The sequence below is a fragment of the Meleagris gallopavo genome, chromosome 1 (assembly GCF_000146605.3).
Source record: "Meleagris gallopavo isolate NT-WF06-2002-E0010 breed Aviagen turkey brand Nicholas breeding stock chromosome 1, Turkey_5.1, whole genome shotgun sequence".
Lineage (NCBI taxonomy): Eukaryota > Metazoa > Chordata > Aves > Galliformes > Phasianidae > Meleagris > Meleagris gallopavo.
Genome location: NC_015011.2, coordinates 148,581,811 through 148,605,691, shown reverse-complemented (window position 1 = coordinate 148,605,691; position 23,881 = coordinate 148,581,811). Strand labels below are relative to the sequence as shown.

General features: G+C 35.9%; 1 protein-coding gene across 4 annotated transcripts in view; it reads left to right on the top strand.

The window, feature by feature from the left end:
* NDFIP2 (Nedd4 family interacting protein 2) overlaps nucleotides 1-23,881 on the top strand; it is a 45,096-nt gene that overhangs the window by 8,488 nt on the left and 12,727 nt on the right. For 3 of the 4 annotated variants that reach the window (XM_010728701.3, XM_031557825.1, XM_010728699.3), the window contains 4 exons: nucleotides 10,208-10,364; nucleotides 11,325-11,452; nucleotides 15,242-15,301; nucleotides 18,428-18,515. In XM_010728701.3, the coding sequence (XP_010727003.1) occupies nucleotides 10,208-10,364; nucleotides 11,325-11,452; nucleotides 15,242-15,301; nucleotides 18,428-18,515 (433 nt within the window). The remainder of the gene's footprint in view (nucleotides 1-10,207; nucleotides 10,365-11,324; nucleotides 11,453-15,241; nucleotides 15,302-18,427; nucleotides 18,516-23,881) is intronic. The other variant, XM_031557826.1, reaches the window with a different exon arrangement.

Below are 23,881 nucleotides of genomic sequence, written 5' to 3'. Positions count from 1 at the left end.
AACTATAGATGTATTTTTTTTCCCAAAGTAGCTCAAGTTCAAGCGGAAGCATTGCTCTTGTAGTGCTTAGCATGGTTGACACTTCACTGAGAAGTGAGGGATGCCTCAGATAAAGCATAAGACAATTAGTATAAGAGTGCTGGGTGTTTCTGAGGCCTTTGTCCATTTGATCATGGTATTTTGAATCAATTGCCGTTTTGGAATTTAAGACAAACAGTACCTAAGTTATTTTGAGTGTACTGAAGCATTAAGATGGTATCCTGGGCTTCATGAGAAGGGGAGTGACCAGCAGGGACAGGGAAGTGATTGTCCTTCTATACTCTGCCCTTGTGAGGCCCCATTTGGAGTACTGCATCCAGGCCTGGAACCCCTACTACAAGAAAGAAAAGGAACTGTTGGTGAGCGTCCAGAGGAGTGCCATTAAGATGATTAAGGGGCTGGAACACCTCCTCTACGAAGACAGGCTGAGACAACTGGGCTTGTTCAGCCTAGAGAAGGCTGCGGGGTGACCTCATTGCAGTCTTTCAGTAACTAAAAGGAACCTATAAACAGGAGGGAAGTCAACTCTTTAAAAGAGTAGATAGTGGAAGGATGTGGGGAAATGGTTTTAAGTTGAGGGAGGAAGATTTAGGTTGGATTTCAGGGGGAAGTTCTTTACAGAGAGAGTGATGAGGTGCTGGCACAGGCTGCCCAGAGAGGTTGTGGATGCCCCATCCCTGGAGGTGTTCAGGGCTAGGTTGAATGGAGCCCTGGGCAGCCTGGTTTACTACTAAATGGAGAGTTTGGTGGCTCTGTCTGCAGCGGAGGGGGGAGGAGAGGGAGGTTGGGACTTGATGAGATCCCTTCCAACCTAAGCCATTCTATCACTCTATGAAGACTTTTGTTTTTTAAGTCCAGAGCTGAGACTGGGGGGGGGGGAAAGGCTTGCACCAAACGAGTGGTATAAACAGTTAGAAACAAGACTGATGTAAACTGTTAATATTAAAAAGCTATACCAAATTCTAGAATGAAAATACATAATTAAAACAAATGGGTAGGTTATTGAAGCCTGCAGTGTTGGGCTACAGTTTTTGAACAGTAGCCTGCGTTCCTTTCTCAGTGTCGGTTACTTTTATGTACTTCCTGTGGTTTAGAGGTAGCACTAGTTTGGTCACCTGCTACTCCCTTCTGAACAGTTCAGCTTCCTCCTAGAATGCTAAGCTCATTTGTTTAGTTTAACTAGCTCAACTAGTAAGAAATGTGATCTACCTGCTTCTAGATGTCTGTATCATGTAGGTATCAGAGGTCTGAAGACTTGTCCTTTCAGACCATGTTTTATGTGGACTTGCTTTAAAACCTGTAGTCAGTACTCTAAACCCATCTCACAGTAGGGATGAAAGAACTCAGTGCTCTTTATTAAGACATAAAAATGCATTCTTTAAAGAAAGGGTCTGATGCTTCTTTGTGCTGTGTGTTGTGCTTGTTTTGTTGAAGCTGTGAGTCCTCTGGTGGATGGAGAAGGGTAAGACCTCTGCATGTAATGCTGATAACTTCAATTAAGGAGCTTGAGTATTCATGTTACAAAAACAATGAATTATGTTCAAAAAGTCAGATATGATTGACCTCTTAATAAGAATAGTGTGTTCTTTATCAGTATGATTTATGGAATCATAGAAAAATCCCAAGTTGGAACAGACCCATAAAAATCAAGTCCACCTCCTGGCTCCTCAAAGTACCACCCAAAATTAAAACTGTATGTCTGAAAGTGTTGTCCAGATGTGTCTTGAACTCTGACAGCTTTGTGCTGTGACCAGCTACCTTGGAGTGTCTGTTCAATGCCCGACATGCTCTGATGTAGAACCTTTCCCCGACACCCATCCTGCCCCTCCTCTGACACAGCTCCATGCCGTTCTCTCGGGCCCCTGTTGCTGTCATGCAGAGCAGAGCTCAGTGCTGCCCCTCTGCTTCCTATGAGGAGCTGCAGCCGCCATTAGGCCTCCCTTCAGCCTGCAGTGCTCTGGGCTGAGCAAACCGAGGGACCTCAGCTGCTCCTCATATGTCTTGACCTCTAGACCCTTCACCGTCTTTGTAATCCTCTTTTGGACACTCTGATTTTCGGACTTATATATTGTGTTAATCTTTTCATTTTGGGACTGTTTTGTAGTGTTGAGTAGAAAGTTCTGCTTGACTAGCTTCTTCAAGTACAGAAGAGACAAAGCCTTAGTGTTGTTAATAAAGCTGGGACTTGGGATGCTTTTCTTAATATTTTGCTCTATACTTTTTACAGATGCTTGCTTACTGTGGTATAGGCAACACAAACTGGAGTCTTGTTTTTCCAGACATTCTTCAGTCAGGCACTTGAGGTGAAACTTCATGCTTTCTGCAGTGTAGTTACCACAATACTTCTCCAGAATGGGGGCAGAAGTAGGGAAACCCAACCAGTAAATTATTCTTTTTTCTTATTCTTCCCTCTATCACCACCGAGGAAGATGCGTGTGAGCCATTCTACTGCATTTGGACTTTAAGTGAAACATGCGGCATAACATTTACAGAAATGCTCAATATTTTGAATGAACCTTGAATTTCTTGGCTTAGATGGATGTAGTCTAAAGTAGAGGCTGGATATAACTATTGAACATTGAGATTGCTATTGGTGACAGCCCTGTCCATTGCCCAATTCTGCAGGCTTTGCTATTCCTGTTTACAGTTTACATTTTTTTGTGTTTTTAGAGTGGTGAGAATTTACTTAATGAACTGATCCTGTAAAGTTGCTTGTAAATCAGGATATCACACTTGGATTTCCCAGTTAATCACTTGTTGCTTATTATTTGCCAAAGCTGTTTGTTAGTGGTAGCTGCCACCAGATCCTGACAAAACATTGCCCATTATCAGAAAAATACTCAGAAGAAGAAAGAAGCATTATATGAAAGCTGGGAACTGCTTTTATGTTGGAACTTTATGCAGTTTTGGTCTCTCACAAGAACTGCCTAGTGAAGGTACAGAATGTAAAGGGAAGCAGCTGTCTTGAAGGCGCAGTCTAAAATGAGTGGTGGGAGTTGGAAGTGGCTATTGCTTGTGAAGTTATCAAAGGAGCAGGTAAAGCAATTGCAGAACTGTTATATCAGAAATGAGGCACAAAGCATTAGCAGATTCAGAAATGCAAATTCATGCATATTGAATCCATAACATGCTAAATGGAATAGGCAGAGATGGGCCCTTTACCAACTCATGATATAACAGCTGTGAATATTAGGAAGTTTGAGTAAAATGGATGGCAAATAATTGACTAAGGTTTGTCTACTTTCCATGTGTCTCTTGATGATTGTACTGGAAATAGAACACTTCCTTAAACTGAAATCTGGTTCGAGTAACATACTTTTTTTTATTATTATTATTAATAGGTCTATATTTTACATTTTTATTTCTAGCTAGGAAGAATTCAAGGAGCAAACTCTGCTTTTTTGTTTTTTAAAGTAGAATTCAGATCAGCTTCCTGAAGCTGTTCCTGAGTTAGCATTTGACTAGAAGGCTACGTGGTTCTTGGTGATCTTTTTAGTAACTTCAAAATGCTACATTAGGACAGAATTGCAATTTGTTACTGTGTACAAGCTTTGGAGTAAGCTTTACATATAATTCTGGAAATATTTTTACACTCGTGCTTAAAGTTTTCAAAGGAACTGGTCACAGTTGTTCTCTTCACTAATATTGAAGACACTGGTTCTTTGTTGGCAGACTTCACAATTAATTCCTATAATCATACAATACGAAAAACTCTTGGAGACTGCCTGACTTGAAATTTTGCAACAAATATGAAAGATACATCTGTTTGGATCATACCAAAATTGCAGTGTTTGCAATTCTGAGTAATTCTGTAATAGAAAAGGAACTTCAATAAGTAGTAAGTAAGGTGATTTAAGTCATAGACTCATATAATGGCCTGCATTGAAAAGGATCTCAAAGATCATCTAGTTTCAACCCCTCTGCCATGGACAGGGTTGCCAACAATTAGACCAGGCTGCCCAGAGCCACATCCAGCCTGGCCTTGAATCAAATCTTAGAACTCTTTTCTAACAGTAAATATTCTGATACTCATGTGTAATACTGTCATTTACTAACAGGGCACTTGCTATTAATACTGGGGAGATGGGAAAGATCTCAGATGTAAGATATGAATGCAAATGTGCATGTTGTGCTGTCAAATGTGTAGTAGTTTAAATTTGGATTATAATTCATAAAAAAAAATAACAAGTAAATTAAAGTATGTAAAACAGCAACTGTGCAGATGCACATTTTTGGTCCAGAAAGCCCTGATCGCTATTTCTAATTTCTATCATTTCCCCCACATGCTAATATGTTTTCTCTGAAGAATAACTTCAAAAATCCAATAGTCTAGATTTCTAGTTAAACAAAACTAGCTAAAATGATTTAATTATTTCCTAAGTTAGATGCCTGTAAAGCATTTTCAGTGGCTATGGCTCAGTTCATTTTTGCATGAGAAGTCTAACTTTGGCGGAAGAGCCATCCTGTTGTGACATATTTTTCAACAACATTCATTATAAATCTCTTCAGGTTCTTTTTGGTAGAAGTTTGCCTCCAGAGGTTGTGGGTTTCCATGGTACCTAATCCTTATTTAGCAGACACATTTGGTATTTCTACACAGCTGTGGAATGACAGCAATGGACTTCTGTTCTGCTTTTCTGCTTCTACTGCAGATTTTACATATTTGACCTTATAACATACTGACTACTGTTGAAAGCTTTGTACAGAGATATGTCATTTTAAAGACAAATTAGAGCCTAACAAAAAAAGAACAAACAAACAAAAAACTGTCACTAGATTTCCGTATGCGATAGTTGAGACTTGCCAAGGGATGTGATGTTGGGGAAATAATTGCGTGGATCTGTTCTGTGCACTTCAGAATGCTGATTACATTTGAGTTATAGCTAAGAACAAAATAATTAAAAGCAGAAGGTTGCTGGACTTCTAGAATGTACTGAAGTGCCCTGTAATCTTCACTGTGTAGTGTTTTATTATTTATTAGAATATTTTATTGTCTTCAGAGATTCGCATTTTTTTTTTTTCCTGGAGTTCTGTGGCTGGTAATATATGAATCAGGAGAATGCATTTGATGATGAATTACATGGATCTTATTGGAGCTCATTGATCTTAACACTTAAATGGCATTTGTAGGGTAATGGTGTAGGTTTTATGCTTATGCTTCTAAAAATGAGAAAGCAGTAGCCTATAGTGTGAACTGTTGACCACTGTGTTATTTCCTTTGCTTTTTAATACTTGATAATCCAAAGACTGTCGCTTTACTATTGGCAAATAAGTAAACTTAATTTTATGCTACTGAAGCTGGAAAAACAAACAAGCAATGCAAGATGCAGTTACAAGACTACAATTTAATACACAACTCGTATGTAGCCCAGTGAGATTGTTTTTATGTAGATGGAGCATAATAATTTAAAGCCTAAATTTCTTATGGGTAGTGCCTTGCTTGTAGGAAAGAGTTTTTAGTATAGATTAGCAAATCATTACCAGTAGGTAGATGTAATACACCTCTCTCTGATGGAGAGAGAGACGACAGTTTTTATTCTGAACCTACTGTTGGTTCCATCTCTAATATTTAGTATGTTCAAATTCTTGTGGGACAAATACTTGCATAGCAGTATGGAAGAGGTCCTGAATCTAATGCAGAAGTGTTGAAATAGTTGCTGTGCACTGCAGAGGCAGTGTTAAGATAAGTCCTCTGCAGCACTAGAAGCTGTGGTAAGTGGATAGTTCTGGTTGACCTTTTGCCATCTGAAACTTACTCTAGGAAATGGTAAATGTAGAACTGTTAACTTCAGCTCAGGGAAAAAGATGAACCTCTGTTGCTGAGAGTGTTGCTTTTGTAGAGCAAGTATACCAATTGACTGGCTTAGCATACGGAGTTTGAACTTGCATGATCTTATATCCATTTAAAGCATAATGTAAGGTCTAGTGTTACAGAGCTTTTATGCTTTGTATTTGTTTGAACACCATTGCAAGGAACTCATGAGTTGATCAGCGTGAGGTCAAACTGGAAGCCGAGTTTACTGAAGAATGTAGTAGTAATATCGTTTGAAAGGCTAGAAAAGACAAATTAAAAGTACTTCTAATTTAAGATTGTGAGTGAGAATGCTGTTGAAAACCTGTGATGACCCAGGCAGAACAATTACTCCTAAAACTTATGCATAAGCTTACCTAAAAGTCAGGCTTTGCTAAAATGCATTGGTAATAAAGGTATAAAAGAAAACAGAAAAAACAAGCTTGCTTGATGGCTCCTTACAGAATACTCCAGCATAAAAATTAGGAGAAGTGGCTTAAGAATTGTAAGTATTTACAGCTAGAATGATAAACACTAGTCATCCCAAGAGCAGAAACTAGCTTTTGTTAGTGGTGAATCAAGTGCTGTTTCCTGCTCTTTCCTCAAGGCAGTAACTTCAGCTTTTCTCCTCTTATGACTCCAGAGGAAGACGGACAAACCAAAACAAAAAGCAGAACTTGCTCTGGCAGACCAGAAGTTCTGCTTATGCCAACAGGGTAGTTATTTGTGAGAAGACAGTATCAACACTTTTACCTGCCTCGCTCATGGGGCACTGATCTTCCTCTAGGGTGTCACCAGTTCACTTGAAATCTGTAGGAAACCAACTTTTCTTGAGCCTCTCCCTTCTCGTTTAATTTTGGCTTGCGCTGGCTGGTAAATTTAGAAGTTATTTCTGGAGGCAGGGGAAGAAGGGGCCTAACATGCTGCATAGGTTTCATTTCCATAGAAACCAAGCTAAAAAATATTCAGAAGGGAACAGAAAATGTTTGTTCGAGTTATTACTTAAGCTATTCTACTTAAACATTACCTTTTCAGCATTTAGCATTAAAAGTAAAAAGAAAAAAAAAAAACTGGAAACTTTTCCAGTAGTAAGATTACTTTTCCTGCTATTTTAATTAAGAGTCCAGAGAAGTTACAGCTCATCTGCTAAAAAAATTATGGAGTTGTAAGCGCTACAGCTTTTGCCACAATGAAGGTACTTTACATCTTAGTTTGTACACACTGTATCTGGCTGACTACATGAGCTTTACAATTAAAAAGGAATATTTCAGATTTAATTTCTCTTAAGCTATATGCAAAGTGTTTCAACCCCTGCTTTCACAGCCCTTGAACTACAGCACACTGAAGGCTGGGGAGTCATAATGCATATATTTTTGAAGCTGTATTTATCTTAGCACAGTTAAAATTCAGAGCTAGATCCAGAAGCAATGGCTCTTCTGACAACAACAGCTCAAAATGTCATGGAGGCCACCAGAGATTCTGTATCTAAATATTGTGGGAAATATGGATATCTTTAATTTAGCATTTCATTCTCATCATAAATCACTTCTTTAAAGAAGTACTCCTTCTCTTCCTTTCCTTAAATCCTCTTTTTTTTTTTGTTTGTGTAGTTGTTTCCAAAGTAGTCGGATGCAATACCTGAAATCCACTGACACTTTAAAGAGAATATGAGCCAGAAGAAAGTATTTGGTAAAGAGTGCTTTTCAGTCGTGAGAGAACTGACATGAGTGCTTTTATACATAAGCCTTAAGAAAAAGAAAAATCCCACCAAACCAAGGCTGAGAAGACAGCCTTTCTCTCTGCTTATGTTGTTCTTTTGCTGACAGATTGATATGCCAGATTAAAAAAAAGACACTAGAAAATATAACAACAGCTAATGCCTGTGCAATATACTAACACCATTAGAATTATGTTTTATGATGAAGTGAATTCTAGTAGAGCATGCTTGCTCTAGCTAGCTTAACATACCAATGGCAGACTTTATTAACTGATTTTATACATGTCTTTCAAAAGATACCGTTTCCCATTTTATAAAATGATCTATAATGTGTATTTAATTTCAACAGCACATTATAGGAGTTATAGAAATCTTACTTAAAAATATAAGCTATTTTCATGCCATCTAGTGTTGCATTAGAACGACCTTGATATGCTTCAGAATGTCTGACAGATCTGTAGAGTAGATCACAGGATAAATTGAAATGTTTAGTTCCTCTTTATGAGTCATACAAAATAAAGAACTATACTCTTTCAGTGCACTACAGGTCATAACAGGACTCTTGAATAGAGCCTTTAGTATGGGGTTCCTCTGCTTATTAGTTAGTCTTTCTATTGCAACAGAATGCATTGTTAATGCTGTCTATGAAGGAAAGAAATATTAAGTGCATATTCTGCCACTGTAATGTTGCCTCATAAGTGCTTCTGAATCTCAAATTCTGGAAAAAAGTAGCTTCCAAGAAACAAGGCAGAAGAGAGAAAATTAGTTTTTCCTGGTGAATGCAAAATGAGTACTGAGCAATGATGTGTCCCTTGCCCAGTGGGTGTTGTGGATCTCTGTGCATCTGTAGTATGGTCACAGTGCAAACTGTGCATTGACAGGGAGGGAAATAAAATAACAGAACAGTTATTGAAATGGAGGGCGAGAGAAGAGGAGGAATGAAGATAACCAACAGATCCCTATTACCCAGGCTTTTCTGCTTGCTCTTTTTTTTTTTTCTGCTTGCTTGTTCATACACCAATAACACACATCCCAAATACCTTTCGGTATTTCATGTACCAGGTGTTAACAAAAAGGGTGGTAATTTTCTTTGTCTCATTATTAATTTAATTATGACTTTATTTTAAAGTAATTTTGTTGGCTGTATCTGTTTCGGCACCAGATTTTTCTTGTGAATGATTGTACTTAATTTAGAACCATGTTTCTAGCTCTATTTTTTTTCCTCACCTGTTTTATCTTTTTAGAATCAAGTGTTTTGTCTTCTCACATGCTTTCTGTATCCCTAAATATATTAGATTATTTTGAAATGGTTTTCTTTTCTCTGACCTTAACTGCTATGAATAGCTTTGCATATTTCTCAGTTTACTGCTTTTTCTGGATCGCTGATTAGATGTTAAATGACCTAATTGCTCAGTACCCAAAAACCTTCAATAACCTCTATCTGTTCTTCTGAAAGTGACCTTTCCTTAATAGTCTGTGCTTGTGAAGTGTGCGTATGTATATATGTACTTATGCACGGTATGCTGATGTAAACTTATATAAGCTTGTTTATGCTTGCATAGCTTAAGCTTGTACTTCATGTCTAGATAAAGCCTTTCCTATTTAAGTTGTTATTTTCAGAGTACAGTTTTTGAGGGAGTTCATGGAAAAAGTCTATAACAAATAATTATCTCTTTTGAGTTTGACACGTTTGGAGAGTATTTGTAGCAGAAGTCATACAAAAAATTGCAAGAAATTGTTTCATTAAATTCTTCTGAAGCATTTTTTTAATTTCCTTTGAACTATCTTTTCAATTTACGTGCCTTTTGTAGAACGTCGTATTTGCTTTTAATTTGTTATTATCACTAGTCTAGAAAGAATAGCACAGAATTTATAACCTGCAGAATTTTGAGGGACCGTTGATATAACGAAATTATTGGTAAGAGTGTGGCACTACTTAGCAAAGCTTACTGAGCGCTCTTCTGAAAGTAATCTTTTCCAATAATTTGATTGCACTTTGTTTAATGGAAAAATGACCCATATTCTTAATTATTATTATTATTATTTATTTATTTTTTTTTTTTTGCTAGGACAACTATATTCTGCAAGTTAAAGTTCTATAGGAGAAGGATTCTTTCCAGAGTGTAGAAAAATGCAGAATGTTCTGGAAATGTTCTAAGAATTTGGATGAAGTTATCTGATGAAATACAAGAATAGAAAGGTCGCACTTATACGAGTGGTGTTATTTTTACTGTAGCAATAGAGAGGAAATCAAAATATAGTGTTGCTCACTTGTTGTATTTTAAAATGGATTAAAATATTTTACAAACAAATTTAAGAAAAAATATAACTTTAAACTACTTTCTATTTCTATCTTTCTAATATTTTAAACATTCACTTTCTTATAGAGAACTTTAAAAATGCAAATTTCTAAAAGTATGTGAACATCACATTGAGCAGAAATTATCTGTTTCTGGGAGAAGGGGAAAAGAAAGTCATTTAAGGCTGCTTTTGACTGTTTGCTTAAGAAGTATTTCTGTGGGTTCCTTAGTGATTACACACTGTGTTTGTAAATAATTTTTGTCTTTGTTGAAGAGTGCTTTTCTTTCTTGATGATAGGTCTGCAACTACAAAGTTATCAGGCAATTATCTCTGTGACTTTTGTGTGTTTTTCTTTTAAGCTTCACAATGAGGATGACCCTCCAGAATCTTCAGTGGCTGAGCAGCCTTCTACTTCTACAGAGATGACACAGACTCCTCAGACAGCAGCCTTATCTGAAGCAGATACCTCCCCACCACCTTACTGTAGCATAGGCGTAGAAGCAGCTGCAACCTCAGGTATTTTTCTTACATAAACCAGCTTGTCAAAGAGGAGTGTGTATGAATCAGCACTTGTTCAACCTGGTACGTGCTGCAGTATTTTTTCTGCACACACAATTGCAGCACAAAGTGAGGCTTTCATGCACAGCCCTTTGTTTTGTTCAGAAGAAGCATGCTTCTAAATTATGCTGATTGTTCCAAATTACTTGACTAAAGGGTTGTTCATTAATCAGTGTAATGGTTAGCTTTTATTTAAGTCTGTGTGTAGTTCAGTTCCACATTTAATCTATGTACTTCAGTACTCATTATGAGACCTCATTAGCAATTTTTATTACTCTTTTAACTGCCACCTCCACCCCGCCCTGAAAGCCAAAGGATGTGCCATGTGTGATGGAAAATACTGCCATGAAAAGATGGATTTTGCTTTAAAGACTCTTGAAGAAAACTAGAATAAAAAATGTAGAGTTTTTTATTCACTACTCCCTTTCTGATGAGGTTGTGACTTTCCTTTAGGGTACAGGAGGCTTAACAGCAGACAACATCAAAGTCCTGATTTAAGCATAGTTGTCTGAATTTGCATTTCACATTCACCAAGTAAATGTTTCAGAATTACTCTGACCTAGGTCTTTAATGTTGATTAAACAATTTCTTTTTTGTCTTGTTTCTTTGCATGTCTCTTGTATGGTAAAATGACTTGATTGGAATACCTGAACATATAACTAGGCTCATGAATTCTTTTCCTGACTTGTTTGATCCTTGTAGCATCAAGATTAAAAAGCAATTAACATAACCATTAACTTGTTCACTTTAATTCTATTAAAAATACAATTTTTTTCAAAACTTCTAAGAAATTAAGCTACAAATATCAATTTCAACCTCTTGAAAGAATGTGCTTTAAAGTTCAGTAGTTTGTGCTCTTAAATCTTATTTTTTATATCTTTCTAGTTTAAAAATGCATAACCTCTTTATTTTGAACAGAAACACACAATGAATTTTATCCTGTACCACCTCCATACAGTGTAGCTACCTCTCTTCCTACTTACGATGAAGCAGAGAAGGCCAAAGCTGCAGCAATGGCAGCTGCTGCAGCAGAAGTTGCCCAGCGTGTAAGTAAAGCAGTTCTTTGTTTCAACTTTAGATTAGTCTTTCAAGTTTTATAATGATTTATAATAATAAAGACCATCTCAAGGCCTATTCACTAAAAAATAATGATGGACAGGTGATTTTAATTTTTTATATATTTATTTTTTTATGATAGTGTAAGTTAGTACTAGAGAAGTTGTATAGTGTTTGCACTTTTCTGAGGCTTAGTAGGTTAAATATTTCTGAAAACCATCCATTGCCCTGTTTTGATAGTTTATTCAGTATCTTGTCATCTTTTAATTAAATATCTATTGATAATGTCAATTTCTAGAATTAATGCTGATACTGAGTGTTTCATATGATTTAGAAAAAAAAAAAAAGATTAGTAAAACAGAGCTTTGGTAAGGAATGAAATTCTCATTGCCTGGAAGAGTTGAAACACCAAACAGTATAGATCTTCATAAAAGATAAGTCCTTGCTATTTGTTTCTTGAAAAATTTAAATACTGGAAAGTCATGACAAGTTGGAAGAAATGTTCCAAGTACTTAAAGAAAAAGTCGCATACTACAAGTATGGTAAATGGTAAATTAATAGGTATGCCTTTCAGTACTTACAGTTTTGTAAGAATTAATGTCATGATGAATGTAGTCCTCAAAATAAAAGCAAGAAGGAACAAAAAAAAAAAAAAAAAAAAACCACCCAAAAATCCCTCACAATTCACATTTCCAATTAAGTTAGTTTTGTAACTAACTTAAGCCGATGACTTTATTTTTTTTTTTCCTCTGAAATTTTTTGAAATTCTGCTTTTTTTTATAGGATAGACTGTAAGATTCCGTAATTAAATTAGGCTTCCAATGCTTCCTCTATAAATGTGATTGAGTTTGAGATGCACTTAAAATCTTCCTGACTGGGTTGTCAAGTACAGTGTGCTTTTGAATGGAAAACTTCAGCTTGTACAGCTGGAATTGATTACTTCCTTAACTGCCATGCAGTAATCACAGTACACAGCAATTAGAGGTATACACAGCTATAGTTAAAATAGGTCTGCGTGACATCACCATTGAAGGTGTTACACAAGTCTGTTTTACTAAATGTAGCTGTGAATGCAAAATATTTGCATGGTTACTTGCCAAGCTCCTGCTAGGAGGCAGTAATTTTGTAACCTTTTAACTGCTTTAACAGAAGCATGGATTATATCTAGTCTGTTAGTGCTTGCAACTTAAGAGTAAGGCTGAAGCTCTGAATGCAGCCCTCAATTTCAATCAGTAAACTTGAAATTTATTTGAAATGTTAGCAACTGAAACATTAACTTTATGAGTACTGTTATCAGTCTTACAATACTTTAGATGGGGCATATGTAACTCTTGCAATACTTCTTGCTTCTAACTTTGTATATCTGGGACCCTATGAAGGGGAAGCTTTAGACATAGATGCAATTGTCTCTGACCTGAATTTAACTGGGGATGGGAGAGAAGCCTGAAGCTGAGGTATAGCCTACTTAAGAACGGATCTAAGTAAAAATGGTTTTCTGCTTGTGTTCTTAAGCCTTTTATTTTGAAGTGCTCTAATTCTCACATTTAGATTTTTGTGTTGGAAACATCTTTTACCCTGCCTCAGAAAATCTACCTACTTTTGTTTTGCCAATATGAGTTACTGAAAAATGAGTTTCCACACTTGATACATAGAGCTTTAGAACTACTAAATCTATGGAGATAGTCTCCCATGAACAAGTTCAGACTGCTCTGCAGGGGATGGGGCTGCAGATGTGTTGTCTCTAGAGAACATTTGCCAATGTCCTGTATCAGAACAGGATTATGAGACAAAAGAAGATAGGTCATATGACTGCTCTTAAATACTTTCAGTACTGGAACTGTGAGTTTCTGGTGTGCCATGGATAGTTTTATTATTCTTAGCCTTTGATCAGTAGAGAAGAGGAAGGTCATTTGACTCAATCACAAGGATGTCAGCAGTAGGTAGAGTGAAGCAGGACAAAGACTTTGAGACTCTGAAGCTTACATGTTGCAGGAAGAGAAGTCTAGATCTAGCTTTGCTAACAAAATGAACACAGGCAGGATGAGAGAGGATGGGTCTGAATTGAAATGAGAAAAAACAAGGTTGAATGTAAATCCAAATATGTAAAGAGTACAGAGTGGTCTTAAGGAGAACCAAGAGGGAACAGAATAAACTGAGGTTAGTGGAGGAGGAATGAAAGTGGAAACCAAATGTACTGGAAAGGGAACTGAAGTTGGTGAGTGAGAAAAATGGGAATAGGTGTGGAGAAAGAACAGTGATAGGATTGTGTTGCTTTGTGAGCAGACACTTTTGAAGCTGAGGAAGGGAAATAACTTTATTTGGAAATTATGCAATGTGAGAATAATAAAAATCAAATGCATTAGTAAAACTTAGTTGAACAGTCAAGAATGAATTGCCAAGATAGGAAAACAAGTAAAATGGAGGCAAGGGGCAGGAATCTAGATTTCAGAGATAGGATTGTAGGATATGGTGATGAGTTAATTTATTAACTTTTGCATAAAATCTGACAGTATGCATTCTTTTCCAAAGCACACAGAAGAACTTAGGAAATGAGTGCTGATGCTTACTGAAATTCGTAAAAATTTCACCTACTTAGGAAAAATCAGTAGGAACATACCCTCATTCCCCGAAAGCAGGAACTTGCTAAATGATTTGTAGACTAAGTCAGTACTGTTAATACCAGAAACTTTCTCAGCTTACCTAAACATGTTAAGTCTTGCTGACTGCTAAGGATCTCAAGTTTGATGGTAGTTTCTGATCATTTTGCTTCTTATTCTTTTCCTTATTTTCCTTTAAGTGCACGCAGAAGCTATATTAATGAAACAATATTAAGGCTATGGAAAATGTCACATAATGGTTAGGGTGGTGATTTGCCGTTCTGAGCTCTGAGTACTTGCAGAAGAACAATTAAGTCACTTGAACTTTGCACTATTGGTCTGTAATTATTTATTGCTTTCACTTTGAGATTACAATCAGTGGCATCTGCATGTAGTTTTTAAGTTACTTATTATATACTTTGAAAAACATATACAGAAAATATTGCTTTTCCATTTCTAATTTTCAGGTTTATGGAATCAATGCTCTTAAGATTCTGAACTGTGCTAAGAGCTATGTTTCTAACTTCTTGCTTGTTGAATGAGGATATTTTGCAGCTTCACCACAATAACGTGAACAGTCTAAAATGTCAGATGAGCTTGTTACCTTGAGCAATACATGAAGCTGATAACCCCTTAATGATATACTCAAAAATGTACAGCAAAGAAAGCCTATTAATTTTCCAGAAGAGAGGAAAACTGCATAAAAAAGTGTTTAATGAACTGATTTCATACTTCTTTTTTCCCAAATAAGATAGGAACGTTATGGGGAAAAAAAAAGACTCTGATCATATTAAAGGCTTTGTCATAGTCCTTGAATCCACAGATCATATGAACGATCAAAACTTAAAGTTTACTGACACATTTGGTACATGATTTTGTGGATCTTAATATATCTTGCCTTAGAAGAATAAGTTGTGTAAACATTCATTTCTTTCCTAAGCTCCTAGTTATTTGCTCAACATATCAAAGGAATTGTAGCGATCCTTTGTCATCACTTGTGATAGCAGTAGTTATACTTTTCATGTTTGCCTTTTTTTATTCTCAATGTCAGTTTTCAAAGGTTAGTTTAAACAGGCAAACATACTGCTAACAGGTAAATGACTTGTATGTTGCAATGAATTGCTTTTACTTAATGCTCTTTAGTTGCGTTTGTCTTATGTTTTTCTGTTTTTACATGCTTAGCACGCCCAGTTTAGGGAGTCTAGGAGTCTGTTTGATGAAATATTCCACAGTCGTCCCGAGGTATGGTATAGTTCTCTCTAGCTTAGACTCTAATTGTGAATTTTCCTACTGGCACACAAATGCTCCTGGGTATCATCATGCCCTTTTTTCCCCTCTCATCATTAAGTTTTCATTTTTGTCTTGTATGCTGAAAATATAATTTCTGGGTTTTACCAAGTTATTTAATTGTTTTTGCTTCTTAGTTTTTCTCTCTAAGCCTTCTGCATTGAGAACAGTTTTTTATCAGTTCAGTTATCCAAAGGTTCCTGAAAACTCTGATTCTTTTCTTGATTAAAGATGGTTGTCTCGCTATATGCTGTGCCAGGTTTCAGTCTAAAAGAAGTTACAAAGTCGTTGAGGCTTAGTATAAACAAACAAGCAGCCTTCTCTTCCATAAATAGCTATGGAGAGCACTGTAGTTCCAGAGGAGCAAATAGATTTGACATAATTAATGCTGTGTACCTTTTGATGTTCTTTAGCTTATAGATTTAGCTTATAGAAATTCCTCTATGTGATATATCATTTATCTTGATAATATATTTTGCTGTTTAACAATTTTCCTTTAATAGGAATATTAAATTTTCTGTTTATACAAATTTCAGCATGCCCAGCAATCAGAATAAATTTATCCATAATCCTTAATAGGACTATTTTGTCAAAAATCAATGAAAGATTGAAAAAAAAAAATTTTAGCGATTTGTGTGCATATATATGTGTGCATGTGTGTGTATATATATATAGCACTAGGATATCAGTGACATTCACATTATGAATATAAACATAAGCATAAAGTTATTCTTATTGAGTAAAATATTAGTATCTAATAGAAGTATTATTATGAAACTATTGAGTTTCTAATCATCACTTGAGAGGACAGTCATTTTGTATTGGCCCTTTTCATTTCCAAAATTTGGAACCAAAAAGGTGGCAAGCAATTATATTCTGAAGAAAGTGATAATTTTGACACTAAGTATAATGAGAGCACTGGTTTATGAAGGGCAACCTGTATTTGTGAGGCTTGAGCAGTGGACGGTTAATGTATTCTGTCTCCGGGACCAATGATAAAACCAAGTACTATGTGATTAGTGCTGAATATGGTTTAAAGGTAGGAAACTATTTCATTTTATTGAGGATTCCGATAACTTTAATAGGCTGGTTCTTGAAGACAGTAAATAGAACATAGTTCACTATAATTCCCTTTTGGCATAGAGTATGATGAATAATACTCAGTGAAAGTGCCTGTTTTCATGTCCATAGCCCATATACTGATGCATGTTTCTTCCATATACAAGCCCTAGTAACGTGTGTAGAGGTGAATATGTCAAACTTTTTACTGTAACTAAGCAAGATCATTTTGTGAAGGGTAAGACTGAGTTGGTGAACTGATTTGTTAAAGCCAGTGTGAGGTACAGCAGCTAGCAAATAATTTAAGGGGAAAAAATGGGGTTTTACAGACCTTATGAAATTAAAATTGAACACTTTTGTTGCTAAAACTTGGAAAAAAGCTTCTGAGGTATATGTATTTTAAATATAAGCACTTCAAGTATAACCTTTTGTTTAATGTATTTTTAGTCTTTCCCTTTCCTTCCCTTCCCCTCATCAGTCTTTCAGCTGCAGCAAAGTCATGCTAAATAAACTAATGCTTTCATGACTGCTTAAGGTGACCAGTTACGGACATCTGAAATTATCTAGAGCTGAGTTATACTCTCTTACTATTCAACTCTTTGTGATTTAATAGGAATTGTCCTTGTGAACAGTAATGTTTTAATATTTTTTTGAGATAGAAAGACCTGATAAATGAACTGAAATGGAAGATAGCAACTGGAATTTCATGACCATGTTAATAAAGATTAATAATGGCTGTCTGGAGTTGGTACAATTTGTTCTAGCAAACTTAACTGGAATCACTACACTGGAAGATTTTTTTGCACTGTTCACAAAAGTGAATGTGACAATTGCTTGACAGATCATTGTGATTTTTAATTATCTTTTAGTTATGAATAGATGTATGTATAAAAATACATGTAAAGTAACCGCTGATACAGTGAGTGGATAATATGTTAAAATCATAGTACGAGAACAAGAAGTATGTTATTTCATTAGTAATTGTTTGCTCTGGGTAAAACAGATAAATCTCACTTTAAGCTCAATTTATTTTTCATTTTTTAATACGATATTTCTTCAATTCTAAGCCACTATGATCAGTTGTTGAAAAAGTGCAGGAAAAGTAAATGATGGTACTCATGTTTCTGCCTAGACTGCATTGTTACTGACAGCCATTATTTAACTTATTACCCTGCTTTGTTTTACTATTGTTCATTTAACATAATGTTTAGCTGTTTTCTACAGTTTTCATCACTCTTTAAAAATCTGTCACAATGGAAACTTAGGTTTCCCAGTCCACACAGCTGTACATGAATTCCAAGTCCTGTTGAAAATATTGAAAAACAGTACAGACCCATACTTTCAGTGTGTTAAGATTTAGTATTTTGACATGACCAGGTAAATTTCTGTGCTGTTTTGACTGACATCCATTTACTGTTGTTTAGTTTAGGTATTGTGTTTTCTGAGTTTAGATGTTTAAACAATTTTAATGTGCTCACGCCCTCTAGTGTCTCTACAGGTTTTGTTTCCTTTACATATATTTTACAGTGGTTTGTAGGATAATCTATAAATTGATTAGTGCTGTGCTTTTGTATCAGTGTTTTTAAGATACTAGCCTTATTCTAAATCCTTTTTCTTTAACTCAAAGCATTAAAAGATCTTTCTGTTAGAGAAAAAAATAAAACACACAAACTTTTGGGAAAAAATTATTAGTAACAACTTGGCTGCATATTAAAATAAATATAATAAGTGAAATTTTTTTATTGGTTTAGATTGCCAAAGTAGTCACTGGAAATAATTTATAGTTAAGATGAATAGACAATATCTTCTACAGAAACTGTTCAGTTAAATCCGTGCTCTGTCAACATAAGTAACATAAGCCTTGTTTACAGATATTATTTTTCTTTCAAGTTCCTTGATGTGGGCATGTTACAGAAATGTCAGTTCTTTTCTAGATTTAGAAATATGGTTAATACTGTAATCCTACAGTTAGTTATTCTAAAATAAACTTTTCACTAAATTATCACTAACCTGTAAATCCAGGAAGAAGAGTATCCACCACGGGATGATTTCAGTGATGCAGATCAGCTTAGAGTGGGCAATGATGGCATCTTCATGTTGGCATTTTTCAGTAAGTTATCTTGTATCCCAGACCTACAGAGGTATCTCTTAATCGTACCTTATTTCTGTGGAATATAAAAAGTAACTGTGATAAAACTGCTTTAATGTACTGTATTTTTTTTTACTTGTATGCAGATGTAAGTACATCCTGTTTTAGATGTAGCCAGCATTTTGCTTTTTTTTTTTTTCCTGTGATACCTTTTGCGTATTAGGGGACAAAAATAATCATTGTTCTGAGATACAGCAAGACTGTACTGTTATACTATAAGTTGGGTAGTTCGGTTGTCTTCTAGTTGGGCAACCAGCTCTAAAGGCTGAATCACAGAGACCTGGCAACCAACTTTTAGGTAGAAGAAATTTGAGAGTGTACCGTATGAAAGTTGCCCGTATTAGTAGAGTGAATTATGTAGTTGTGTGTGGCCTCGTGGAACAAATGCAGCTACACTTAATTTCAGATTGAACTACCTGCTAGTACATAAATATGTAGAGTTTTCAGATAGTGCTGGCTGTAACCAGAGACTACTTGACCGGTTATTCAGGTACTGTCTCTGTATGCTGTGCATTCTTTGCCTTGTACTTTACCTACTGTGTTGAGCAAACTTAGATTTAGCCATTGGAAGTTATTTCTAGAAGAAAGTTGTTTCAGTTTCACTAATTACATAATTATTTCTAATTTTAAGGCTACTTCCCCATTCTGAAATGAATGAGTTTTTGGCAACCTGTGTAAAAGTTTGGGGCGAGGGATGCAGCCATTCTTCTTAGCAGTCATCAGGATGAAAGCTGATTATTCATTAAAATCCTCTACATGCCTTTGAACCTTTCATTTTAGTTCATGTCCCTTTTATGTCTGTCTTAGATATCTATTTCACGACTGGAGATGCAGGTTATAAAATTTCCAAATTTGTTCATGCTCATACATGATGCACAGCTTGGGGATTGTGTCTTGGAAGGAGAATAATTGGTCTATCTCACATAGCAAATATGCAAATATTTGTTTGGTGACAAAGTGACTTTTGTAACCTAATCTGTTTCTGTAATTGGACCGTAAAAAGGGTCTAATTTTGAGGGCTGAAGGGATTTCTTCAGTTTCTTTTTCCCTTTCTTCACCTGCCCTGTGTACTGTAACCAGGTATTTAACCTGTTTAGGTTCTGTACTGTATGAACTTGCTCTTGCTTTCAAGTCCTGATTCAGGCCTTCATTAGCACTGCAATTGGAAGTCAAGTGGATGAACTGATGGTTCCAAAATGTTTTAAGTCTTTTATATCATTAGTGAAAGCACATCAGTTTGCACTTAGGAGTGTGGTAGTTAAAATCACGCTGTACAGAAGCTGTGCTAGAAGCAAATAATTTTGACCATTATATGTAGTATTTACATATGAAAATTTATGTAGTTTATTTGGTGTTTATATTCATTATATGAGGAGTTAACAACTGAATATATAGATCTGTAATACTCATTTTCAGTGTTTTTTTTTTTGTTGGAAGAATTAGATGAAAAAGGAACTAAACAACTTAGGGGGAATAGATCTTAAAAAAGTAGATCTTAAGTATGTGGGATGTATTCCTGCCCCTTCTCTTAAGGACCATAAATTTAATGTATGTAAATGTCATGGTTTTATGATTTTTGGTTATCACTATTCCACAGTAAACTCAGGTGAGCAGGAGTTAAAATTTCCAAAACAGCTCTATTTTTTTTTCTATGTAGGTTATGTTTAAATCCCGGAAGCAGAGGTGGCAGATCAGCAAGAATCTCGAATAAGTTTCCTCATGTAGTTAAAATGCAGGAAAACAGTATCAGGAACTGTGTTACAGTGAGAGGATCACAGAAAGAATGACTTTTTCTTGATGTGCTCACTCAGATTCTTTCCATGACTGTTACATACAGCACTCCTAGGAAGATCTTGGGAGATGGTTGCCTTAATTTTAAGTGTAAAAACAGAAATTAGCTTCTGTTATTTCATTTTATTCAATGAAGCGTAATCAAATGTTTGTTTTTTTTTTACTGTTCCTGCCAGATGATTGGCATTTACTAGTGATGTGTAGCTACCATCTAGTGGTAGTTGCAGAATCTGCAAAAATATTTGTCTTGAGGCCATCTAGTGGTCAAATATTTCTTTTGTGGCAGCTTGGTATGTAAAAGTTAAAAACCTCTTTCTCATCTAAGTTGAAAAGTACTGTTGTGTTCTGTTGTGTTTGGCATAATGAAAGAAAAAGAGACAATATAGTCTAAGTCTTTTAGATCAACATGTTGCTTTGTTTTCAAAATGACTTAGGGTTTTGTGTATTTTTTTTTTTTGGTTTTAGCACTTGTTTCGGAAACTTAGGGGAAAAATTTGGAAACCAACCTATTTTATCTTTAAGGGATAAAATCATATGTTTTAAGAAACTTTTGGAGCTTGTGATTATGCTGGTGAGCAAAGAATGTGCTCTCTAGTAATCAAAGCTGGATTTCTATCAGTTTCTAGTGTCATAGAATGGTTTAGATTGGAGGGGACATTAAAGATAGTCTAGATCCAACCTCCCTGCCATGGGCAGAGTTGTCATCCACTAGATCAAGCTGTCCAGGATCCAAACCAGCCTGGCCCTTGAAAGCCTCCAAAGATCCATCCACAACTTCTCTGGGCAACCTGTTCCAGCACCTTACCACCCTCTGAGTAAAATAAATCTTCCTAATATCAAATTTAAATCTCCCCTATTTTAATTTTAAACCCATTCCTTGTCTTATGATCATCAGAATGTAGAAAGTCAGTTTCCCTAGTGCTTGTAAGTAAGTACTGGGAGAGTATGATGAGGTTTTGCTGGAGCCTTCTCTTCTCCAAGCTGAACAAGCTCAACTCCCTCAACCTTTGTTCATGGGAGAGACACTCCAACCCTTTAATAATCCTTGTGGCCCTCTGCTGACCCAGAGTGCTCCGCACTTGTTCTCTACTGGGGGCCCCAGGCTTGAACACAGTACTCCAGAAGGTCAGAGTAGAGAGGGACAATCGCCTCCCTTTCTGTGCTGGTTGTCCCTCTCTTGATGCATTGCAGGATACTGTTGGCCTTCTAAGCTGCAAGAGCACACTGCTGGTTCCTGTTCATCTTTTTTGTCCATCAGGGCCTCCCAAATCCTTCTCTTCAGGTGTCCTTGAACCCTAGAAAAAAAAATATGAATTTGAGCCCACAGATGAGTTGATAAAGGAAAGAAAAGAAGAAAGATGTTGGATCAAACAGCTGAATTTCAAGTTCTTATCTTGATGAGATGTGATTTGTTTTTGAATAATTTCTGGGCAATTTAAACATGTCTACAACTCAACATCAGAGAAGTCTCAATACAGAGAAATTTAAATTTTGTTCCAGGTGCTATGTTGGAACAATTCATACCCATTCCTTCATAAGCTAATGTTCAGTTTTTAAAGCTAGTAAATGCTTCAGTCAATAAACTGCACACAAGCTAGGAAATCTACCTGTGAAGGTTGCAAGCAGGCATGAATTGAGAAGTATTGTAAAGTCTAGGTTGGCTTAGCCACCAACAAAAAAAAGATCACAACAAATTCATTGGACAGACAACTCAGGGAATAAAGGAAATAATCGTGTATGGCTGCATTTTGTATATGTAGTTGCCATTATAATCTCATTACAGACTTGAGCTGTGTGTTAAATTTGGAACCAACATATATCTTCAGACCGGTTTTATATTTAGTATCATGGAAAAGATGTTAGTAAACTTAAGATGAGTAATTAATACGAAGCTGTGGAAAACTAAGTTAAAAAGATCAGTAAGTGGAGTGAAAGAATGCAAGGAGGAAGAAAGAGATATATTCTACTGTGCTTGTTGCTATTGTTGGATTTTCTAATGTAATAAGATTAGAAATGGAAAAACTACGTTTTCTGCATTGACTGTAAATTGTGGGAATAGAATGTGGCAGTATTGGCACTGGTCCTGTAACATGTTAATCAGTGACAGACAGTGGGATCAGGGGCACCCTCAGCACATTTGCAGATAGTGCTAAGCTGAGTGGTGCAGTTGATAGAACATAAGAGTTGCCATCCAAAGAGACCTGGACAAACTTGAGAAGTGGGCCAACATGAAACTAATGAGGATCAACAAGGTCAAGTGCAAGATGTTGCACTTGGATTGGAGTAATTCCAGGTATGTATGTCCTGGAAGAAGAATTTGTTGAGAGCTGACCTGTCGAGAAAGACTTGAGGAGGGGGAATGAGAGGGGCTGATGAATGAATAGCCTGGACATGAAGCAACAATGTGCTCTTGCAACTCTAAAGGCAAACAGAAAACACCGAAACTTTAACCTATCACACTTCTTGGAAAGCAGCTTCTTACCTGTTGCTCAGTACGAGTTTTGTTGTCATGAAATAACTCTAATGGCTGATTTTTTTTTTTTTAATGTAAAAGTACTTTCATATATGCTTACTCTCCTTGTCACTTCAAGAGTGTATTAAAAATAAGAACCTTAATCTTTAACAGTCCTACTTGTGTGTTGTTAGAGTAGTAAAAAGAGAGACTGAAGTCATGGCTTCAGTGCAGCCAGTGAAAGTTTAATCTAAATATCTTAAATTTATTAAAGAGAAGAGGACAGTACCTGAGAGTTAGGATAAGATATGAATATGATCTTTGGAATGGGAAACAGTTCTTGTTGCATAATGCAGAGGGTTGCATTTGTTGCAGTAAGAAGTTTGCACGACTTAGTGATTTCTGAGCTGTAGACAGGTATGCTTCGTTTTGTCAGTCTCTCTCCTACTTTGAAATAAGTAGAAACATATACAGAAGGCAAATCTCACTACTTAGTTCATGCATCCTAATGAAACTAAACTTGCATAATTTACAGTTTTTAGACAGTATATGCTTTTTCTTTCCCATTTTTGTTGTCTGATTCTAACTTGATGGAACAACACACTGAGTAAAGCAAAGGGAATAAAGTTTGAGCAGTACTGGAAAATGTTGATGCCTTGTCTTTCAGGAGTTGTTTAAATAACTCAATGTTAAACAACTTCCTGATACTCAGTGACTGAGGATTCTATTTTGAATTTTTTGCTTAGGATAATTTGAAAAAATAAAATTGTGTTTAAAAATTTGATTATAAGAACTTAATTCCCTTAGTATACTTGGGTAAATTATTTTTTTTACAATATATACAAAATGTAGGTGCTATAAATCCTTACCTTTATATATAACCATTAAAAGTGGTATTATGCTTAGTCCATTGTATACTTGTCTGTCGTCTTTCTCCTTACTGGCTTGCCTGTCAGAGCCACAATCAGTAGCTACCTTAAATAATGAGGAGAAGGGGAAGAGCAGTAACTAGTTATCACAGAATCACAGAATAGCTAGGGTTGGAAGGGACCTCAAGGGTCATGAATCTCCAACCCCCCTGCCA